General features: G+C 44.8%; 2 protein-coding genes across 2 annotated transcripts; one reads left to right on the plus strand and one right to left on the minus strand.

The window, feature by feature from the left end:
- Positions 1-24: 24 nt before the first annotated feature.
- Positions 25-1648, minus strand: nudt15 (nudix (nucleoside diphosphate linked moiety X)-type motif 15). Its single transcript, XM_064970402.1, has 3 exons — positions 692-1648; positions 406-602; positions 25-255 (listed from the first exon to the last, which is right to left on the minus strand). Exons 1-3 carry the CDS (start codon positions 844-846, stop codon positions 152-154), a joined length of 456 nt encoding a protein of 151 aa, XP_064826474.1. The 5' UTR covers positions 847-1648; the 3' UTR covers positions 25-151.
- Positions 1649-2319: 671 nt separating this feature from the next.
- On the plus strand, positions 2320-17795 carry kpnb3 (karyopherin (importin) beta 3). The gene is made up of 24 exons (XM_064970399.1): positions 2320-2791; positions 4657-4737; positions 7317-7509; positions 7668-7770; positions 7939-8035; positions 8214-8318; positions 8523-8766; positions 9249-9336; positions 9893-9999; positions 10165-10289; positions 10590-10679; positions 10879-11052; positions 11504-11722; positions 11898-11981; positions 12962-13094; positions 13304-13425; positions 13672-13768; positions 13917-14089; positions 14222-14389; positions 14698-14820; positions 15084-15303; positions 15663-15891; positions 16127-16268; positions 16459-17795. Exons 1-24 carry the CDS (start codon positions 2714-2716, stop codon positions 16543-16545), a joined length of 3282 nt encoding a protein of 1093 aa, XP_064826471.1. The 5' UTR covers positions 2320-2713; the 3' UTR covers positions 16546-17795.
- The last annotated feature ends 872 nt before the right edge of the window (positions 17796-18667 follow it).

Here is an 18667-nt window from a genome sequence, read left to right on the forward strand (position 1 = left end):
CCAACCAAAGGTGCTGATCAACATTAGTTCAACCGTTACCATGTATACCCAACTGCCTGACTTGATTAGGTCCTACAAAGCAGTTCTAATGTATGTGTCTTCTATCCCTGTGCTTCGCCCCTCTCTTCTCTGTTTCTGGGTAGCTGCAGTGTTATGTGGTGTTGAACGGCTGGAAGCCCTGTTGTCTCAGGCAGGCCAGAGGCAGGAAGAGTTGGTCCTCTTCAGGAAACTGGTCCCACCGTGTCCATGCCCAACCTGGGACAGACAGAGAGAGAGGCAAAAATATCTACATAAACTCAGATACAAATCATTAACTTGCCAGTGTAGTAAATAGTGCAGGCCAAATACAGTAATACCACTGGAATTCCTGGGAACCGAGGAGACTGGGATAGCCAGGTTTCTCACCTTCATTTTTCTCTGGTTCGAGATTGACTGGCTCTGCTGGGTAGCTCCTGTCCACTTCTCCTTGCATGATGATGGTGATGTAGTGGTACTGCTCATCGAGCTTGATGGAGTTCACCACGGATGCGAACCTGACTTCTTTCAGACGCACTCCTGCCTCTTCCATCACCTCCCTGTGTGCGCATTCTTCCCAGGTCTCTCTTCAAATGAAAAATACAACTATTGGTCAACTTTAATATGAAATTAATATCACACACTTGTTTACATTAAGAAATACTTAGCTACTCACCCAAATTCTAGATGACCGCCAGGTAGCTGATACGTTCCTTTGCCCATTGCACTTTTTCGCTTCCCTACGAGGACGCAGTTGGAGTGAGCTGAATCTGTGACAAGAACCCCTACTCCGACACCAGGGCGCTTGAGGGGTCTGCAGTTTTGTGTCATCTCGTCAAATCAGACCACGGTAATTCAGTTAGTAAAACTATAAGCAAATAGCTCTACTATAAACACATGCTATGGCATATGCTCTTCTATCGTTTCAGGCTAATTCACCACGCACAGCTCCTGGAACGGAACGGAACGTGCCAGGTTGACACGTGAATATCACTTCCGGTACAATTTTTTTGTTGCTTATCAGGCAAAGTTATCTGGGTAGCTTAGAAATGTAGATACATTAAACAATGCAGATGGAAATGTTTATAAGCAAACGTGTATGCTACGATTCCCTATCTATAACCGTCCCTTTATTGCCCTGATGTGATATTACATCAAAATGTTATTTTGGAAGTGATAGTCCATAGTGTAGCCAGAGATAGTTTATTATAGTTTTAGTAGTAGCCTACAACAGTGGACTAGACAAAAATGGAACCACAGATTGTTGTCTGTTTTTGCATCAGTCACATTTGTCAGAACAAGCTACCCCATTTTAGGTGGCCGCTGGCTAACAGAAACTGCATAGCCTTGCCAACTATGTGAACAATGAAAAAGTCTCACATTCATTTTTTCTGAATTGATGGCAACATAAACACATCGCCTTATTAGGCTACACACAGTATGCTAATACTGTTATGTATTTTGGTGTGGCAGATAATACTTGCTTGCTGTTCACTCGTTTTGACTAAAAGGGAAACGGTTTGTCAGAATTGACCAGAAGGGGATTTTCGTAGTAGGTTAGGAGAACTTACGCAGCAAGTTAGGATAATTAACGTAACGTGTTATAAAAATAATAAAATAAGAATTTGTTCTTAACTGACTTGCCTAGTTAAAAATAAGAATTAGGCTAAGGTTCTGAAAATGTTTAAGGTTAGCTAAAATCAGTGGTGTAAAGTACTTAAGTAAAATTATTTTAAAGTACTACTTAATTAAGTAGTTTTTTGGGGTATCTGTACTTTACGATTTATGACAACTTTTACTTCACTACATTCCTAAAGAAAAGTATGTACTTTTTACTCCATACATTTTCCCTGACACCCAAAAGTACTCGTTACATTTTGAAGCGGGACAGAAATGGTCCAATTCACGCACTTATCAAGAGAACATGCCTTGGTTTGTTTCTGAATGTCTGAGTGTTGGGAGTCTGCCCCTGGCTATCCGTACATTAAAAAAAACACGAACAATTGTGCCAACTAATTTGCTTAATATAAGACATTTGAAATGATTTACACTTTTACTTTTGATACTTTAGTACATTTCTGAAATTACATTTACTTTTGAAACTTAAGTATATTTCAAACCAAATACTTTTTTACTTTTTCTCAAGTAGTATTTTACTGGGTGACTTTCACTTTAACTTGAGTAATTTCCTATTAAGGTATCTTTAATTGTACTCAATAATGAACACTGCGTACATTTTCCACCACTGGCTAAAATGCAAAAGAAACATCCACTTTTGTCGTCAATTTCATGTAAACTGTATCCTCTCTAGCCGCAACCCTGTTCACTGCGCTCAAATACTTTCTATCTGCTATTTTCCCACAATGTGTTAATTTCCCGCGCTTTTGTAATATTTTGTAATGACATCATCGAAATAACGAGAGAAACGCCCATTTAATTCTACAGGCGGGTGCGCCGAGACAATTCACCAATCGCTTCGTGGTTGGATTTTCACTGTCCAATAAGAACAACACATATACCAAACACCTATCATCTACGTTTATCCCAACATATTTTACCAATCTACGACGGGTAGCGTTGATAATAGAGGCCAATCAGGACCTGGGGGTGTTTTGTGTCCGGTGCAAGGGGTCGCAACGTCTGCCGGCTTTCCTTTCCGCGGTCTCTCTTGGCTGAGCGTTTTCTGGATCTCACTGCAATGGCGGAGCAGCAGCAGTTCTACATCTTGCTGGGCAACCTGATGAGCCCTGACAACGACATCAGGAAACAGTCCGAGGTAAGCTATCAAAATATACTGTCTTGGTCGATAAGCACCGCGCTGAGGCTACTCGCTAGAGTTAGCCAATTTGCGATTAGCCCAGCCCACGTGTGAAGCCGAAGTGGACTAGTCTACGGCTTAGCAGCTAACGTTAACTAGTTGGCTAAAAATGTAGCATGTGGAAATGGCACAATTCATTTATCTATGAAACTTCGTTAGTAAGCAAGTCATTAAGGCTTCGTCAACGATTTTAAAAGGTCCTTCTCTAGCTATAACTAACGTTGGTTAACACTACAGTCGTGCTCATTTACAGTCGTGCTCAGCTAACGTGAATTAGCTAGTTAGCAAGTTAGAGACACACATTACCACTTCGGTTACAGTAGCTACTAACGTTACTAGTTTAACTAGCTATGTTTTAGGTAGTTACATATTTTTGTTCCTCACCCGAAGACTTGAGAAAGCGTTACTGAGGTCGATATCTAAAGGAACGTTAATCGACAACATAAAATTGTCAAGGGCCCCGGTCGGAATTGTAGCTAACGTTAGCTAGTTAGCCAGCGATGTTGCAATACATTTAGAGTCCGAAGCTACAAACTACTGTAAATTCTCGCTTACTCCCTATGTAATGTCATCTGGTGTGACGATGCATAACTTTAGTTATACGATGGCTAACAAACTAGTTCGTTTTTACAGTCGTTACGTCCGCTAAATAATCTACATGTATAAGACATTATTAGTCTGTCCGGACCTGTGGGTTTTTTGTTTCAGTTGCGATGTGTCGCAACTAGGTCGGTATCTAACACGATAGCAAGCTATCTTGGTAAATATACAGATCATATGAGCATGCCTGTATTAGCATGCGTGTAATCCACACATCTATCTGGTCAGCTGTGTCACTAGTTGGTAATCTTTATGGATAGCCTGGTCTCAGAGTTTCTGAAACTAGCTACCAGGATTAGCAGCTAACGTTAATTATCTTGTTTTCCCACTGACTAGACATACTTATCCTGAATCAAGCCGAGATTGGGATCCGTAGCGCATTGTTATGGACGGTCTCTTCATCAGGGCTCTGGCTTTGAGTTTCACTTGAATCTTATCGCACTCATCCCCCACTAGCGGTCAGCACTTTCCTTTATGAAAGACAATGAGTGTCTGCCGATGGTTAAGCTCATCGGAATCCTTTAGTCACACAGAGAGAACGTCATAGAGATCAGGATTATATCTACCAACCTACTGGACAGCAGGGATAGAATAAAACAAATTCAGATTCAATGAGTATTTTAATTGTCGTTGGTCAATGCTATGGGCATTGTAATCTACTGCGAAGATACTCTGAGCTAGATGTAGTCACACTCATTAACCAAACACTATGTATAGCACCAATAAATCCAAACTGTCCTGTGGTGGGCTTATGTGCTCTTATTTGCTGACCCTGTCAAGGTTCCGGGTGCAGAAACTAAAAGATTAGATGCCACCTGTGAGCCAGGACTAATTTCCCCCATTAGTTTTTATTTGCAGCAGCAGAGTTAGCAGGAATCTTGAAAAGGGGGTGTGGGGTGTGTGTCCTGGGGCATACATCATCATTGTTGGAGAGAGAATGTGCAGTGGAAGTCACAATTTAGCCCCCAACCCCAATGTCACCAAGCATCCAGCAATAGCCATAGTGTTAATAACCAGATGTCAGACAGCTGCCGCATTAGACAGACTAACGAGTAGCTTATAGTTAAGATGACAACTCCTATTAGTCTAACTTTGCCCCGAGGGAGATTTTCATAACCCTGAATTTCAATCCATGACCCCCACGCACCTCCGTTATCGGGGCAATGGCTTTCAGGAGAACACGTGAATGCTTCCTCTAACTGACGCATTCTCTCTCTTTGCAGGAAGCGTATGACACCATCCCCGGTCAGACAAAGATCACATTTTTGCTGCAGGCCATCCGAGATGCAGCCTGCGCAGAAGAGGTTTGTTACATTTGAGTCATTTAGTAGACTCTCTTAACCAAAGTTACCTACAGGAGCAATTGGGGTCAAGTGCCTTGCTAAAAGGCACATCGGCAGATTTTTGTCCTTGTTGGCTTGGGGATTTGCTCCAGCAACCTTTCGGGTACTGGCCCAACTGCTAGGCTACCTGCTGCCCATGGTTGACTCTTAAAGATGAACAATGTCTCTGAGGGGGAGAATGAGCTCATGTAAACAAGTCTTGGAAGGAAATTTAGTCACAAGACAAAGCCGTGTCACAGTACTACTGTAGCCAAATTCTTATTGTGTAATACCGTTGTCGTGCAGCATCCATTCTATCCTCGGAATCCTGTAGTAATTTCATCTTCCGGAAGTAGTCCTTTTGCATTGCATCAGCTCAAATACCCTGTTTTTATGCTCACCAACCTGCACAGTAATAGTGTAATAACTCATACATGGCCATTGTCACGTCACTTCGGTCATGCTGCCCTGCTCGGACGTTGACAAATGCCAGATCTTACAACGCCTGGATAGGTATTTTACCTCGGATAACCCCACATAAGTTAAAGCAATCTGGTGCCTGACAGCATAGTCGATATGGCACGTAACCATTGGTCGACGTATGCAGCGTCTGAGCAGGGGGACATGACCAGTGTGACGGTCGTGTCAGTGAGTCGTCCTCTTGACATTTATTCAGATGAGGGTGTGATTGCTGAGCAGCATCTGTTAGCTCTTTCGGCATCCCAAATGGCACCCTATTCCCTATATTGCGCACTATTTTTGACGATGGGCCCTGGTTAAAAGTAGTGCACTGGATGGGCTAGGCGGCCTGGCCCTCCATGCCCCTCTCTCGCGTGACAGTATTTATAGAGTGGCGAAACGGGAGCAGGATAGGGAACTCGACCGGGAACAGCATACCTCTGCCTACTTGACATGTTTAGATCTTTGTTTCAGAGAGCTAGGCTTTGCTCAGGGGGATGTCATGCATCTTAAGACAAGTTGTTTTGGTTTTCCAATTGTCCCTTTCGGATATCAACATGTCAGGGTTAAGGACTGTTTGCCAAGGAAGACTTATGGCACACCTTTGACTGACTGAAACGGTGGACTTTATCGACATCACGGTACCACGTTCCCCAAGGGCACCCCCCCCACGCTCAACACAAAAGATGGCGCACAGAATGCAAAAATATTCTTAGAAATATTTAACCTCCACACATTAACAAGTCCAATAGCTCAAATTAAAGATAAACACCTTGTTCATCTACCCAGCGAGTCAGACTTATAAAGTGTTTTACGGTGAAAACATAGCACATATGTATATCAAACCACCACAAAGACACATACAATATGTAGCCATTTTGTCAAACAAAAGATGCAATCACAAATGCAGGATTAAAAGAAAAATAATTCACTAACCTTGTGAAAATCTTCATCAGATGACAGTAATAGGACATGTTACACAGTACATTTATGTTTTTTCAATATGCAAATTATATCCATAAATCTCCGTTTACATTGAGCCATGTTCAAAAAATGCTACAGAAATGTACAGAGAAATTATAGATAACTCCGCCAGATAACAGCAATACACATCATAAACTTTGACTAAATATACATGTTCTACATATAGTTAGAAAGATACACTACTTCTTAATGCAATCGCTTTGTCACATTTCTTTTTAACGTTACAGAAATAGTTCACTATTCAATCTGAGACGGCGCTCAGACATAAGCAATATTTTTCTTGGCTATGTTGGAGTCAACAGAAACACAAAATTACAACATAAATATTCCCTTACCTTTGGTTTTCGATCAGAATGTAGTGGAAGGAGTCATACTTACCCAATACATCGTTTGGTTTCAAGTCGTGTGTCTTTGTATTAGCATATGCTACAAGTTCCAGTTGAAATGCACCCAAAATGACTTCTGGTCCCGAACAGTTGCGCATCAAAACTTCAAAATTACATAGTTTGACCAGTTTAGTCGACATAAGTGCAGAATCAAGCTTTAGGATGTTATTAATGTACAAAACAATTGGCGATTCGACCGAAAGAACGCAACTCTTCTCAGACGACCTGGAACAAAGGAATGACCTGTATACAATTGTGCCCGGACGCACAGCTATTTTCTCGCGACACTTCAGTATTTTGCCTGCCAACGGGTCAAAGCTCGCAGGATTTTCTCCATTACTCGCTCTATTGAAAGAACATATCCCGCCGAAGACACAGAAACTGATCCCAGATCCGTAGCTGGTTGGGAAGGGTGGGGGCGATGACGTCAAAGTTGGCCCAACTTTCCTGATGAGAGAGAGTTTGGGAGAAGGGCTGCCGTGTGAGTTCTGCTTTACATACAGACATAATTCGAACGGTTGTAGAAGCTTTAGAGTTTTCTATTCGATAATAATTATTATATGCATATATTAGCAATTTTGAACAGATTTTTTTTCTGTTTACTATGGGCACGCAATTCCTCCAAAGGGGGCAGTATTGTCCTGAGCCTTAACAGGTTAATCGTGTTAAACTTTGATCAAATGGAGGCATTGACCTCTGGTGTAACCATGAAATGTGTCCCCCACCCCCCAGGTCAAGACGATGGCGGCGGTGCTGCTGCGTCGGCTGCTGTCGTCCTCCTTCGAGGAGATCTACCCCGGCCTGACGGTGGACATGCAGACGGCCATCAAGACAGAGCTGGTCACCAGCATCCAGACCGAGGCCTCGCCCAACATTCGCAAGAAGGTCGCCGACATCGCTGCAGAGCTCTGCCGCAACCTCCTAGGTTGGTTAGGGGACAGTTGAGTGGGATCTGCAGTTGACCTCTTGGTCCATGCATAACCGTGGTGGTTTTGGCTGTGTCCCCTTGTGGAGTGATACGGACAGGCTCCTTCAGCTCAGTCTGGTATACTACATTCTCTTGTCTTTACCTGGTTCCTCTAGATGATGATGGAAACAACCAGTGGCCAGAGCTGCTCAAGTTCCTGTTTGACTCGGTCAACTCTGACAATGTTGGCCTGAGAGAGGCCGCCCTGCATATATTCTGGTGAGAAACCCAACCCAATACCCCCCCCCCCAAGACTTCATGATTTATTCTGAAAACAAAGTATTAATGACTACTTGTTGATCTGTGTTCATGTGCGATGACGTGAGTATAGCCTAAGCTTTGCGTATGCAGCCTTAACTCCCACTATGCTCTGGTCTTTCTCTGTAGGAACTTCCCAGGTATCTTTGGCAACCAGCAGCAGCACTACATGGAGGTGATCAAGAGGATGCTGGTCCAGTGTATGCAGGACCAGGAGAACCCGCAGGTGAGTGCCATGCAGGGGTAACACTCCACACCTCCATTTGAATAGAAACGGCTAACTCTGCAGACACGTTTTCAGCTTTCAAAGTCACTCCAGCTCCTGGAAGGATAACTCAAGTCTTGTATAAACTATTGTCACCCGAACTGGTAGTGACATTGTCTCCCTTTATTCCCCCCTGTAGATCCGTACCCTAGCTGCCCGCGCTGCAGCCTCCTTCGTCTTGTCCAACGAGGGCAACGCTGCCCTGCTGAAGCACTTCTCTGACCTGCTGCCAGGCATCTTGCAGGTGAGACAGCCCCCCCACATCTGCTCTGGGGAAATTGGCTTCTTCCAGTCAAATCACAGATGTACCCTTACATGTTGTCTGTTAGCGGTTTTAATAATGAATCCTTCTCAGATGAATCTCTAGATGTGATGTGAGGTGCTCTTTTATTGTAATGTAGCTTTACCCGTTCCGCTGGTGTAACGATCCCTCTCGGTCTCTGGTAAGGCGGTGAATGAGTCGTGTTACCAGGGAGATGACTCTGTGCTGAAGTCTCTGGTTGAGATCGCTGACACGGCCCCCAAGTACCTGCGACCCAACCTGGAGGCCACCCTGCAGCTCAGCCTGAAGCTGTGTGCTGACACCACCCTGACCAACATGCAGAGGCAGCTGGCCCTGGAGGTTATCGTCACGCTGTCCGAGACTGCCGCCGCCATGCTGAGGAAACACACCGCCATCGTGGCATCCAGCGGTGAGTGATGGTCAAACCGCCCTGTCTCATCACCCCAGTCTGCTGTCTTAGGTGTACTGATTCACTCAGATGTATTTTTGTAAGGGATGGCAGGAAGTACATTTTCTCTCATGCCAGTGGAGATTCAGTCAGTCTGTTCTCTTCAGAGGTAAACTGGGTGCAGCTAAAGGAAATGTTGTTTTGGGAAGTGTCTAAATCAACTCACTGCCGTGTGCTGTAGCACTTCAAAGTGCTATTTCAGTCTCTCCTTTTGACTGCAGGCTAAAAATGCAACTGAATAGCTGTTTGAACAGTTTCTCATTTGAGGGTGGTTTCAGCAGCAGAAGCTAGCATTTAGTTTGGAGGTTTGTCACTATTGGGTTGTTTTAGTCCAAATGTAGGAAAGTATTTGTAGTTTGCTGTTGACTAAGTGTTCACCATTGTTTGTCCTCAGAAGTCACAGTAAAGTCAGTGATGTATTGGTGTGGTGGTTGTCTGTGCAGTTCCCCAGATGCTGGCTATGATGGTGGATCTGGAGGAGGATGAGGAGTGGTCTATGGCTGATGAGCTGGAGGACGATGACTTTGACAGGTACAGCCTCGCTACTACAGAAATGTAATGAATAGAGCGGCCGTCCCCATTCAAGTCAATGGTGGGTGGTCTGGTGGCCAGTGCAAGTCTACTCATAGAGGAGCTAAGCAGGAAGTGTACCATCAATCTGTGCTGTGGTTTGATTCAACTCAACTGACATTACAACAAATGCATATCATTGCATGTTCCACATCAATTAGAATAATTTGAATAAAAATTCTACATTACCATGGAAATGATTGCATCACAATACCAGGCAGCCATTGCCAATGTACCCATAAGTTTACCAGTCAAATTTCTAGGGTTAGTTTCCAAGCCTGTTCTATTCATTCCATCTCCATGCCAGCTACGTCACATGCACACAATCTTCAACTGGTAAAGCCTACAAAACCTGTATTTCCTGCACTGCTGATGACGCATACTGCAAGATAATTTACCCCAGCAAAAATGTTATAGCGTGTACAAAAGGTTCAAAGGTGATTGATTGAAGGCATAATCTGTCCATGGTAATGTAGGATGGGGTTGTTAACTTGTTGTATTTGTGTGGGTTTCACAGCAATGCAGTTGCAGGAGAGAGCGCTCTGGACAGAATGGCCTGTGGGCTGGGAGGAAAGATGGTGCTGCCCATGATCAAACAGCACATCATGACTATGTTGCAGAATCGTACGTCTTATCTTTGATTTCAAACACTTCTACTACATCTGTCATATCCAGAACCACTCTCTTGGACATGGTCTACATCATGAGGGTCATGTACCATAGGTTCGCAGGTATGACCCAGCTGTGATGTTACCTAGCAACATGTCAGTAACTATGTTTGTGTGTCAGCTGACTGGAAGTACCGCCACGCCGGCCTCATGGCGCTGTCGGCCATCGGGGAGGGCTGCCACCAACAGATGGAGGCCATCCTCAACGAGATCGTCAGCTTCCTGCTACTGTTCTGTCAGGACCCTGTGAGTTTATTCAACCAATCAAATGCCTTCATATATAATATACGTGCCATCGAGCAGACTCTCTGATCCAAAGTGACTTAGTCATGCGTGCATAAATTAAGTATGGGTGGTCGCAGGAATCAAACCCACTATCATGGCGTTGCAGGAAAACCCCTGCTGTACCAACTGGGCTACAGTCTGTAAAGACCTTTTACGTCAGCAGTTGTCACAAAGTACTTTTTAATACAGTTTAATCTGTTTTGCGTTGACGTTATGGTTTCTCCCTGATGTGATTTGTTGACCCTTTGTCTCTGTTTCCAGCACCCCAGAGTCCGTTATGCTGCATGCAACGCCATCGGGCAGATGGCCACCGATTTCGCCCCCACCTTCCAAAAGAAATTCCACGATAAGGTATAATGGATTTTTCCACATTATTTGTTGAACTGGATTTTGAGGACACATTGTTTTCCATTGGCAGTTTTACCACCTCTTGTATAGAAAGTGCCCATGTCAAACAGGGTCTTAGGCCTGCACAGCTTATCAAACTCATCACTGATGCAAATTTATATTCATGTCAGCTGACCTTTAACCCTGTGCCCTCTCCCACCAGGTGATCTCTGCCCTACTGCAGACCATGGAGGACCAGACCAACCCCCGTGTCCAGGCCCACGCTGCCGCGGCCCTCATCAACTTTACTGAGGACTGTCCCAAGTCCCTCCTGATCCCCTATCTGGACAGCTTGGTCCAGCACCTACATGTCATCATGGTGGCCAAACTACAGGAGGTATGTCTGTCTGTCAATGTGTGCTGTTTTTCTGTCTTAGTGTGTGTATTAAAAACATTTCAACCCACAAGGTAATTCTCTGTGACAGTCCTCTATGGTTTAGCAGTAAGACCTTTTGGGAGATTTAAGGTCTGTTCTCCACCATGGGTTTCTCTTGCTGTAGGAATCTGTTAATGTCAGACTACATTTACAATCTATTTATTTGATGGCATCGAAGGCCTTTTAGCTTTGAGTGTTACCAATCTGTTTAGGGAAAAAAGGCCAATCTTTGTTGATTTCAAGCATTATCCGTCGAATGTGTTTTGCAGCACAAACCCTTATCAGACATATGTCTTTGTGAATGGGCCTTGGTAGGTCATGATCAATGACCATGTTAACTTGTGGATGCTTTAAGCCACTGAATTACTCATCTAGGCAATAAGCTAATGAAGCCCTCTGTCCACCGTCCCAGCTGATCCAGAAGGGTACCAAGCTGGTTCTGGAGCAGGTGGTGACGTCCATAGCGTCTGTGGCGGACACGGCCGAGGAGAAGTTTGTTCCCTACTACGACCTGTTCATGCCCTCCCTCAAACATATTGTGGAGAACGCTGTGCAGAAGGAGCTGAGGCTGCTCCGAGGGAAGACCATCGAGTGTATCAGCCTCATCGGCCTGGCTGTCGGCAAGGACAAGGTACACACTGCTTTGTCTACCAGGTGTTCAGTACATGTTGCTTATGCAAGAGAATTTGTCACACACCAAGATTTGCATACATGCTCAATGCCTGTACTTTAAGTGTTATTTCCTCTCCATCCATTTTGTATTTGTCTGTTTGGTGAAACGTTGACTGATCGCCCTTCTGTCTCAGTTCATGCCTGATGCGTCAGCTGTGATGCAGCTGCTGCTGAAGACCCAGACCGACTTCAATGACCTGGAGGATGACGACCCACAGGTACGTTTACAGATGTGTTGTCCAGAATGGATATAATTATCCATCAGAATGGGGGACTGTTGTCTGCTCTAAGTGTTGCATTTCTATCTGCATTGTTTTGGGTACTGAGCTGCTGGGTTATGTAGAGAACACTGTAGTGAAATGTTTTGCAACTGAAATCGCAAATCTGTTATTGGACACGGTCTGGTAGTGCCACGCCATTGTTCCTGTTCACTTTTTTTTTTACTCATTTATTTAGTAAATATTGTTTTAAATCCTCAGTCAGTTTAGTTGGCGCGCTTGACTCAATAATTCACCTGTTTCCCTCATTCAAAATCCATGCAAAGGAATCCCAAAAGTTACCAATAAACTTTGTCCAAGTCGAACAGTGTTTCTAATCAATCCTCAGGTACCCTAATATGTAAATAAACAATCAAATTAGACTGAGAATAGTATGTTCATTTACAAAGATAAATAAAAGTGCGCACCACAATACTACAGTCAAAATGAGAGCCACCCAGAAACTACAAATTCTAGCTTATTTTCCCAAAAACAAGCCTGAAACTCTTTCTAAAGACAGACATCTAGTGGAAGCCCTAGGAACTGCAATCTGGGAGGTGTTCCTTGGATTTTCCCAAAAACAAGCATTTGTTTGGGCAGACACCAACAAAACAAAATCTGGATGGATTCTCCTTGGTTTTTCAGCTGCCATATCAGTTCTCTTACAGACATTATTTTAAGTTTTTTAACTTCAGAGTTTATGCAATAATATAAATTATATGCATATCCCAGCTTCTGGGCCTGAATAACAAGCAATTTACTTTGGGCACGTCAACCACCCGAATACTGCCCCCGACCCTAAAGAAGTGAACTGTTTTGTTGGTTAAGGGCTTGTAGGTAAGGTCTACACCTGTTGTGTTTGACGCATGTGACAAATAACTGCTTGAAAAAGAAAAAAAATTCTCCATACTGAACGAACCCCTGGTTGTCTGTTCCCTCAGATCTCCTACATGATCTCAGCCTGGGCCAGGATGTGTAAGATCCTGGGGAAAGAGTTCCAGCAGTACCTACCTGTGGTCATGGGGCCCCTAATGAAGACTGCCTCTATCAAGCCAGAGGTGGCCCTCCTGGACAGTAAGTTCTACTCTGGTTGGATGTTGGGATTGATTTTGGTATCCACAGTAGACTCCTATAGAACATTGCAGGGTTCCCATAGTCACTATAGAATCTCAATTATTGAAGTCAAAACCTGATGGAAATGCAATTCAACTGGCTTGCTAAGCTTGTGTGAAGGGTAGTGTCCTGTGGCTAACTAAGCCTTTTCTTCTGGCTTCCCTCCCCAGCCCAGGACATGGAGAACATGTCGGAGGATGACGGATGGGAGTTTGTGAACCTGGGAGACCAGCAGAGCTTCGGCATCAAGACAGCCGGGCTGGAAGAGAAGGCCACCGCCTGCCAGATGCTGGTGAGACTGGGCGAGGGGCAGTGCTGCTCACACACCAATAGAACTTAATTTAAGCATGGCTGCCGTATTGCTTTAGATTTGGAGTCATTTCCAGTTTAGTGATTAGATGAATTTCCTTTTTCATCCTGGACATTACCCAAACTCTGCTTTCAGGCTAACCCGGTCTCCTTCCCAAGACAAAGAGCTGTCTTGTATTTTAATAAACTCAGCAGGTCTTCTTTCTAAAAGCCTGTCTCTGTTCTCCAGGTGTGCTATGCCAAAGAGTTGAAGGAAGGGTTTGTGGAGTACACAGAACAGGTGGTCAAGCTGATGGTTCCTCTGCTCAAGTTCTACTTCCACGATGATATCCTTTTAATGGGAGCGCTCACTACGTGTTGAACGTCATGTGTTTATTGAAGACTGTTGTTGGCTGGGCTGTCTGGCAGGTCTCCGAGTGGGACTGTTGTCGTCCACTGTGGTTGGTCCTTGACCTGACCTTGTCCTGTCTGTACGTGTGCGGGTGGCAGCAGCGGAGTCCATGCCCCTGCTGCTGGAGTGTGCGCGGGTACGAGGCCCAGACTACCTCACACAGATGTGGCACTTCATGTGCGACGCCCTCATCAAGGCCATTGGCACAGAGCCAGACTCGGATGTCCTATCAGAAATCATGCATTCGTTTGCCAAGGTAACCAGCCCCCCCCCCATCCCACATGCTCGGATTATATTTTCTGTAGCATTTCCACACACATTCATCTTACAAAATGAAGTTGTAATTAATTTATGATGTGTAAAGATGCTGACTGTGGTTGTCCTCCAGTGTATTGAGTTAATGGGAGAGGGCTGCCTGAACAAGGAGCACTTTGAAGAGCTGGGAGGGATCCTGAAGGGGAAGCTGGAGGAACACTTTAAGAACCAGGAGCTGAGACAGGCCAAACGACAGGATGAGGACTACGACGAGGGCATGGAGGAAACTTTACAAGACGAGGTGAGTGTTCCTCACGACGGACCTTCTGAGCATTTTAATGACTTGTTAGATGCAAGGTAATGTGGCTTGATGTTAAATGTTCAAGTTTACAGCAATAGTGACTGCACTGATGTGAGCCATGTCAGGTTTCTACTGTCCAATAGCAGTGTTTGTGTTCACACCTGCTTTTTCTAAGTGTTTATTCAGCTCTAGAATGAATCAACATATTTCAGCCTTGTCTTGCATGATGCGTTTCTGCATGAACCAACTGTTCTGTTCCCATTTCCCTGGCAGTGTTTCCTACCATGTGATTGTTGTGTTCTCTGCAGGATGAAAACGATGTGTACATACTGACCAAAGTGTCAGATATTTTGCACTCTGTGTTCAGCAGCTACAAGGAACAAGTGCTGCCGTGGTTTGAGCAGCTTCTACAGCTCATCGTACAGCTCGTGGTGAGGATCGTTCCATCACTCACTCCAACGGACAGACATTAACATGGTCCTTGGTCATGTTCATTGGGGCACACCGTGACACAACCTCGTGGAAAACTAGCATTTCTAGTCTTCACTGTTTGTCAGTTTTCTTCTATTTGGTGCCTAATGAACATGTCCATGTATGTGGGGTCACATTGGTGTGCCACACCATGTAGGATTTAATCAACAGAAGCTTGGTGCTGTTACAGGGCTGACCTTTGACCTCTTGCTGTTGTCTCCAGTGTCCTAGCAGGCCGTGGGCAGACAGGCAGTGGGGCCTGTGCATCTTTGACGACGTGGTTGAACACTGCAGCCCCTCTTCCTTTAAATACGCGGAACTCTTCCTGCGGGCCATGGCCCTGTCGCTGTGTGACACCAGCCCCGAAGTGAGACAAGCTGCAGCCTACGGTGTAGGAGTCATGGCTCAGTACGGAGGAGAGAACTACCGACCCTTCTGCACCGGTACCTGACACAATCAGGGTCATGTGATCTATCCAGCTAGTGCCTTCAAAGTATTCACACCCCTTGACTTGTTACACTTTTAGTTACAAGGTGGGGTTGATGTTGATTGTACTTTTGTTTTTACACAACAACATTTGGGAATAAGTGGAGTTGACTACTTTCTGAAGGCACTCTGTATTTATCTAGGAATATGTATCTAACTTGGTTACATTGAACCTAGTCAGTGGGAAAATCATGATTTAGACTTGCTCACTTGGCTACAGCCCACTATGAATAGCCTGCTTGATGCACTGTTGACATGCATCCCATGACAGTTATGTCTCTGCCCTCCTGACTCCTGGTTATCCTCTCTTCTCCAGAGGCACTGCCCACGCTGTTGGGTGTGATCCAGTCTCCAGACTCCAAGGTCAAGGAGAACGTCAACGCCACAGAGAACTGCATCTCAGCCGTGGGCAAGGTCATGAGATTCAGGCCTGAGTGTGCCAATGTCAATGAGATCCTTCCCCATTGGCTCTCCTGGCTGCCACTCAACGAAGACAAGGAGGAAGCTGTGCACACCTTTGACTTCCTTTGTGACCTTATTGAAAGGTGGGACTGACAGTAATATTACTGATTTGGTTTGTGTTCATTAGACTCCAAATGGCTGGTCACTGACAAATGGGGAGTGGCCCAATGCAACTTGGCCAATAAGACATTTTATTTAGTGTTCTGTTGCTTAGCTTTTAGACGTTTTACATTGTCGCCTAATGAACATGACCCAAGTGTTGCAGATGATGTCTATGGTATAGATGTTCTCTTTGTTCATGTATTTTCCTTCCAACAGCAACAATCCTATTGTCCTCGGACCAGACAATGCAAATCTTCCCAAGATATTCCAGATCATCGCTGAAGGGGTCGCCAACGAGTCGGTCAAGAGTGAGGATGCATGCAGCAAGAGATTGGCAAATGTCATCCGCCAAGTACAGGTGAGGGAATGCTCTACTTGCCGGAGTTAGTTTGTTCAATCTAGGAACTTAACAAGCATTGAGGAATATTGAATATTGGTGTAAACCAAACCGAGGTTAATTTGAAACACCTTGTCAGTGTCCCACATTGAAATGTCCTAGGTCTAGTAGTCAGCAGTTTCTTCATCTAAAAGCTTGTGCCCCCCCCCAGGGTTCTGGAGGACTGTGGACCCAGTGTGTCACGATGCTGAATGAGACTCAACAGAAGGCCATCCAGGACCTCCTCAACACTGCTTGAGAAGCCTTATCCCCTTCCTTTGTTGGGAAAACAACAAGACCATGTTTAAACATCTAGCTCCTGGATCTCCTCCTTCCTAGATCACCACCTCCCTCCCCACCTCTTCCATCTCTGATCTGTAGCGTGTGTGGACTTCACTGCAGCCTCCTGCTGCCCCCCTCCCTATCCAGTCAGTCTCCCCTGCACTCGACTAACTGTAGGGACCAGGTTGATTTGTCTGAGTGACTGTCAATAAGACCCTGCCCCCTCCAGAGGATGACCCCTCCCCTTTAGGTCACTAATGTGTTAACGCCCACTGAGTGGTCTATACCCTCTTCTTCCTGAATCCTGACGGTTGGAGCGTTGTTGGCCTCACCGCCACAAATGGAAAACAAATGAACACAAGTATTAATTCAGCTTCTCCATCCTGTTAAACTGTTCAGAATCATCTGGTCTTTTGATGAAATTGACTTAACCCTTTCCACGACAAGTTTAACTGGTGTAGTTGTGCTCTGTGGAACCATGTGAAAATGTCATGTTTACCCAGCTGTAATAAACTCCTAGAAGTATCAGACTTGGTAGGACCCAGCTGCTGTATGAGGAGTGTTGACTAGAGGACTGGGGAATGGAAGAGGAGTGTGTACATGTCATGGGGTGACCACTTCCTGCCTCTGAATTTTTGTTTTTTTGTTTAGGCTTTTTTTGTTTCTCTTTCTGACGGCGCCGCACGGTGGCACCTGGAGGAAACGGCCTCTGTATGCCGTTGGCTCACTGATCTGAATCTGTCTCTTCTCAAGACTAACAGCATGTGTCAGTGGCTAACTCAAGCTCTCCTTTAATAAATGAGTGAGAGGAAATCATGATTGTCTGTCTAGGAGATTTAAAACAAACCCTTTATAGGTGTTATTTTCCTTTCCCTGAAACCCTGTATAAATGTAGGTTTGTTTTTCATGAAGGTTTACACCAATTGAAGTTGGTTTAGGGTTAAGTGTCTTAGCCACAATGTGCTGGGTTATAGACATGTAGATGCATGGAATAGACTTTCTTAATGTGTGCATCCATCCTCAGCTAAAATTTGGTTTAGAACCTTAGCACCCCTGCAGATACTTGGTGGATGTCAACAGTACATTTCAGATTGGCAGAATTTGTCTTAATGCATTAATGTAATGCATGGGTTGTCACTTTCACTGCAATGTAGGTTTATTATACATTATTGAAATAAGGAAAGTTGATTTTACCCTGAACAAAAAATAAACCACATGCAACAGTTACATTTTACGGAGTTCAGTTCCTATCAGTCAATTGAAATAAATTGGGCCCTAATCTGGATTTCACACGACTGGGAATATAGATATGCGTCTAGTCAGATACCTTTTTAAAATGTCTGTGCGTGGATCAGAATACCAGTCCGTCTCTGGTGTGACCACTTGTCTCATGCAGCACGACACCGCTCCTTCGTGTGGAATGTTGTCTCACTTCAATGGCTGTGCCAAGTTTCTGGCTATTGGCGCGAACTGGAACACGCTGTCGTACACATCGATCCAGAGCATCTGAAACATGTTCAATGGGTGATATGTCTGAGTATGCATGCCATGGCAGAACTGACACTCAGCTTCCAGGAATTACTTCCAGATCCTTGACATGGGGCAGTGTGATATCATGCTGAAACATTAGGTGATGGCAATGGGTTCATCACAGTATATTTTTGCTTTCAAATTACCATCGATAAAATGCATTTGAGTTTGTCTGTAGCTTATACCTGTGTAACGGATGTGAAACTGCTGGCTAGTTGGCGGTGGTGCACGCTAAATCGCGTTTCAATCAGTGACGTCACTTGCTCAGACCTTGAAGTAGTGGTTCCCCTTGCTCTGCAAGGGCCTCGGCTTTTGTGGAGTGATGGGTAACGATGCTTCGTGGGTGTCAGTTGATGTGTGCAGAGGTTCCCTGGTTCGCGCCCGGGTATGGGCGAGGGAACGGTCTAAAGTTAACTGTTGCACCTGCCCATATAACCCCAAAGCCTCCATGGGGCACTCTTCACCCTGAACAGTGGCCATCAAAGATGAACATTTGCACACATTTACGACACTGAACTGCAGTCAGGTCAAGACCCCGATGAGCACGCAAAAGTTTTGTGGAGAGATTC

This window comes from Oncorhynchus masou, chromosome 7 (genome assembly GCF_036934945.1).
Source record: "Oncorhynchus masou masou isolate Uvic2021 chromosome 7, UVic_Omas_1.1, whole genome shotgun sequence".
Lineage (NCBI taxonomy): Eukaryota > Metazoa > Chordata > Actinopteri > Salmoniformes > Salmonidae > Oncorhynchus > Oncorhynchus masou.

What these genes read in the sequence shown, in the direction of transcription:
- kpnb3 (XM_064970399.1), top strand. Translation starts at nt 2,714, where the DNA reads ATGGCGGAGCAGCAGCAGTTCTACATCTTGCTGGGCAACCTGATGAGC. An exon ending in TGGTGGCCAAACTACAGGAG is followed by an intron (nt 11,053 to 11,503) that starts GTATGTCTGTCT and finishes CCACCGTCCCAG; the next exon opens with CTGATCCAGAAGGGTACCAA. An exon ending in TGGCTGTCGGCAAGGACAAG is followed by an intron (nt 11,723 to 11,897) that starts GTACACACTGCT and finishes CTTCTGTCTCAG; the next exon opens with TTCATGCCTGATGCGTCAGC.
- nudt15 (XM_064970402.1), bottom strand. Translation starts at nt 846, where the DNA reads ATGACACAAAACTGCAGACCCCTCAAGCGCCCTGGTGTCGGAGTAGGG. An exon ending in GGCGGTCATCTAGAATTTGG is followed by an intron (nt 603 to 691) that starts GTGAGTAGCTAA and finishes TTTCATTTGAAG; the next exon opens with AGAGACCTGGGAAGAATGCG. An exon ending in CGAACCAGAGAAAAATGAAG is followed by an intron (nt 256 to 405) that starts GTGAGAAACCTG and finishes TGTCTGTCCCAG; the next exon opens with GTTGGGCATGGACACGGTGG.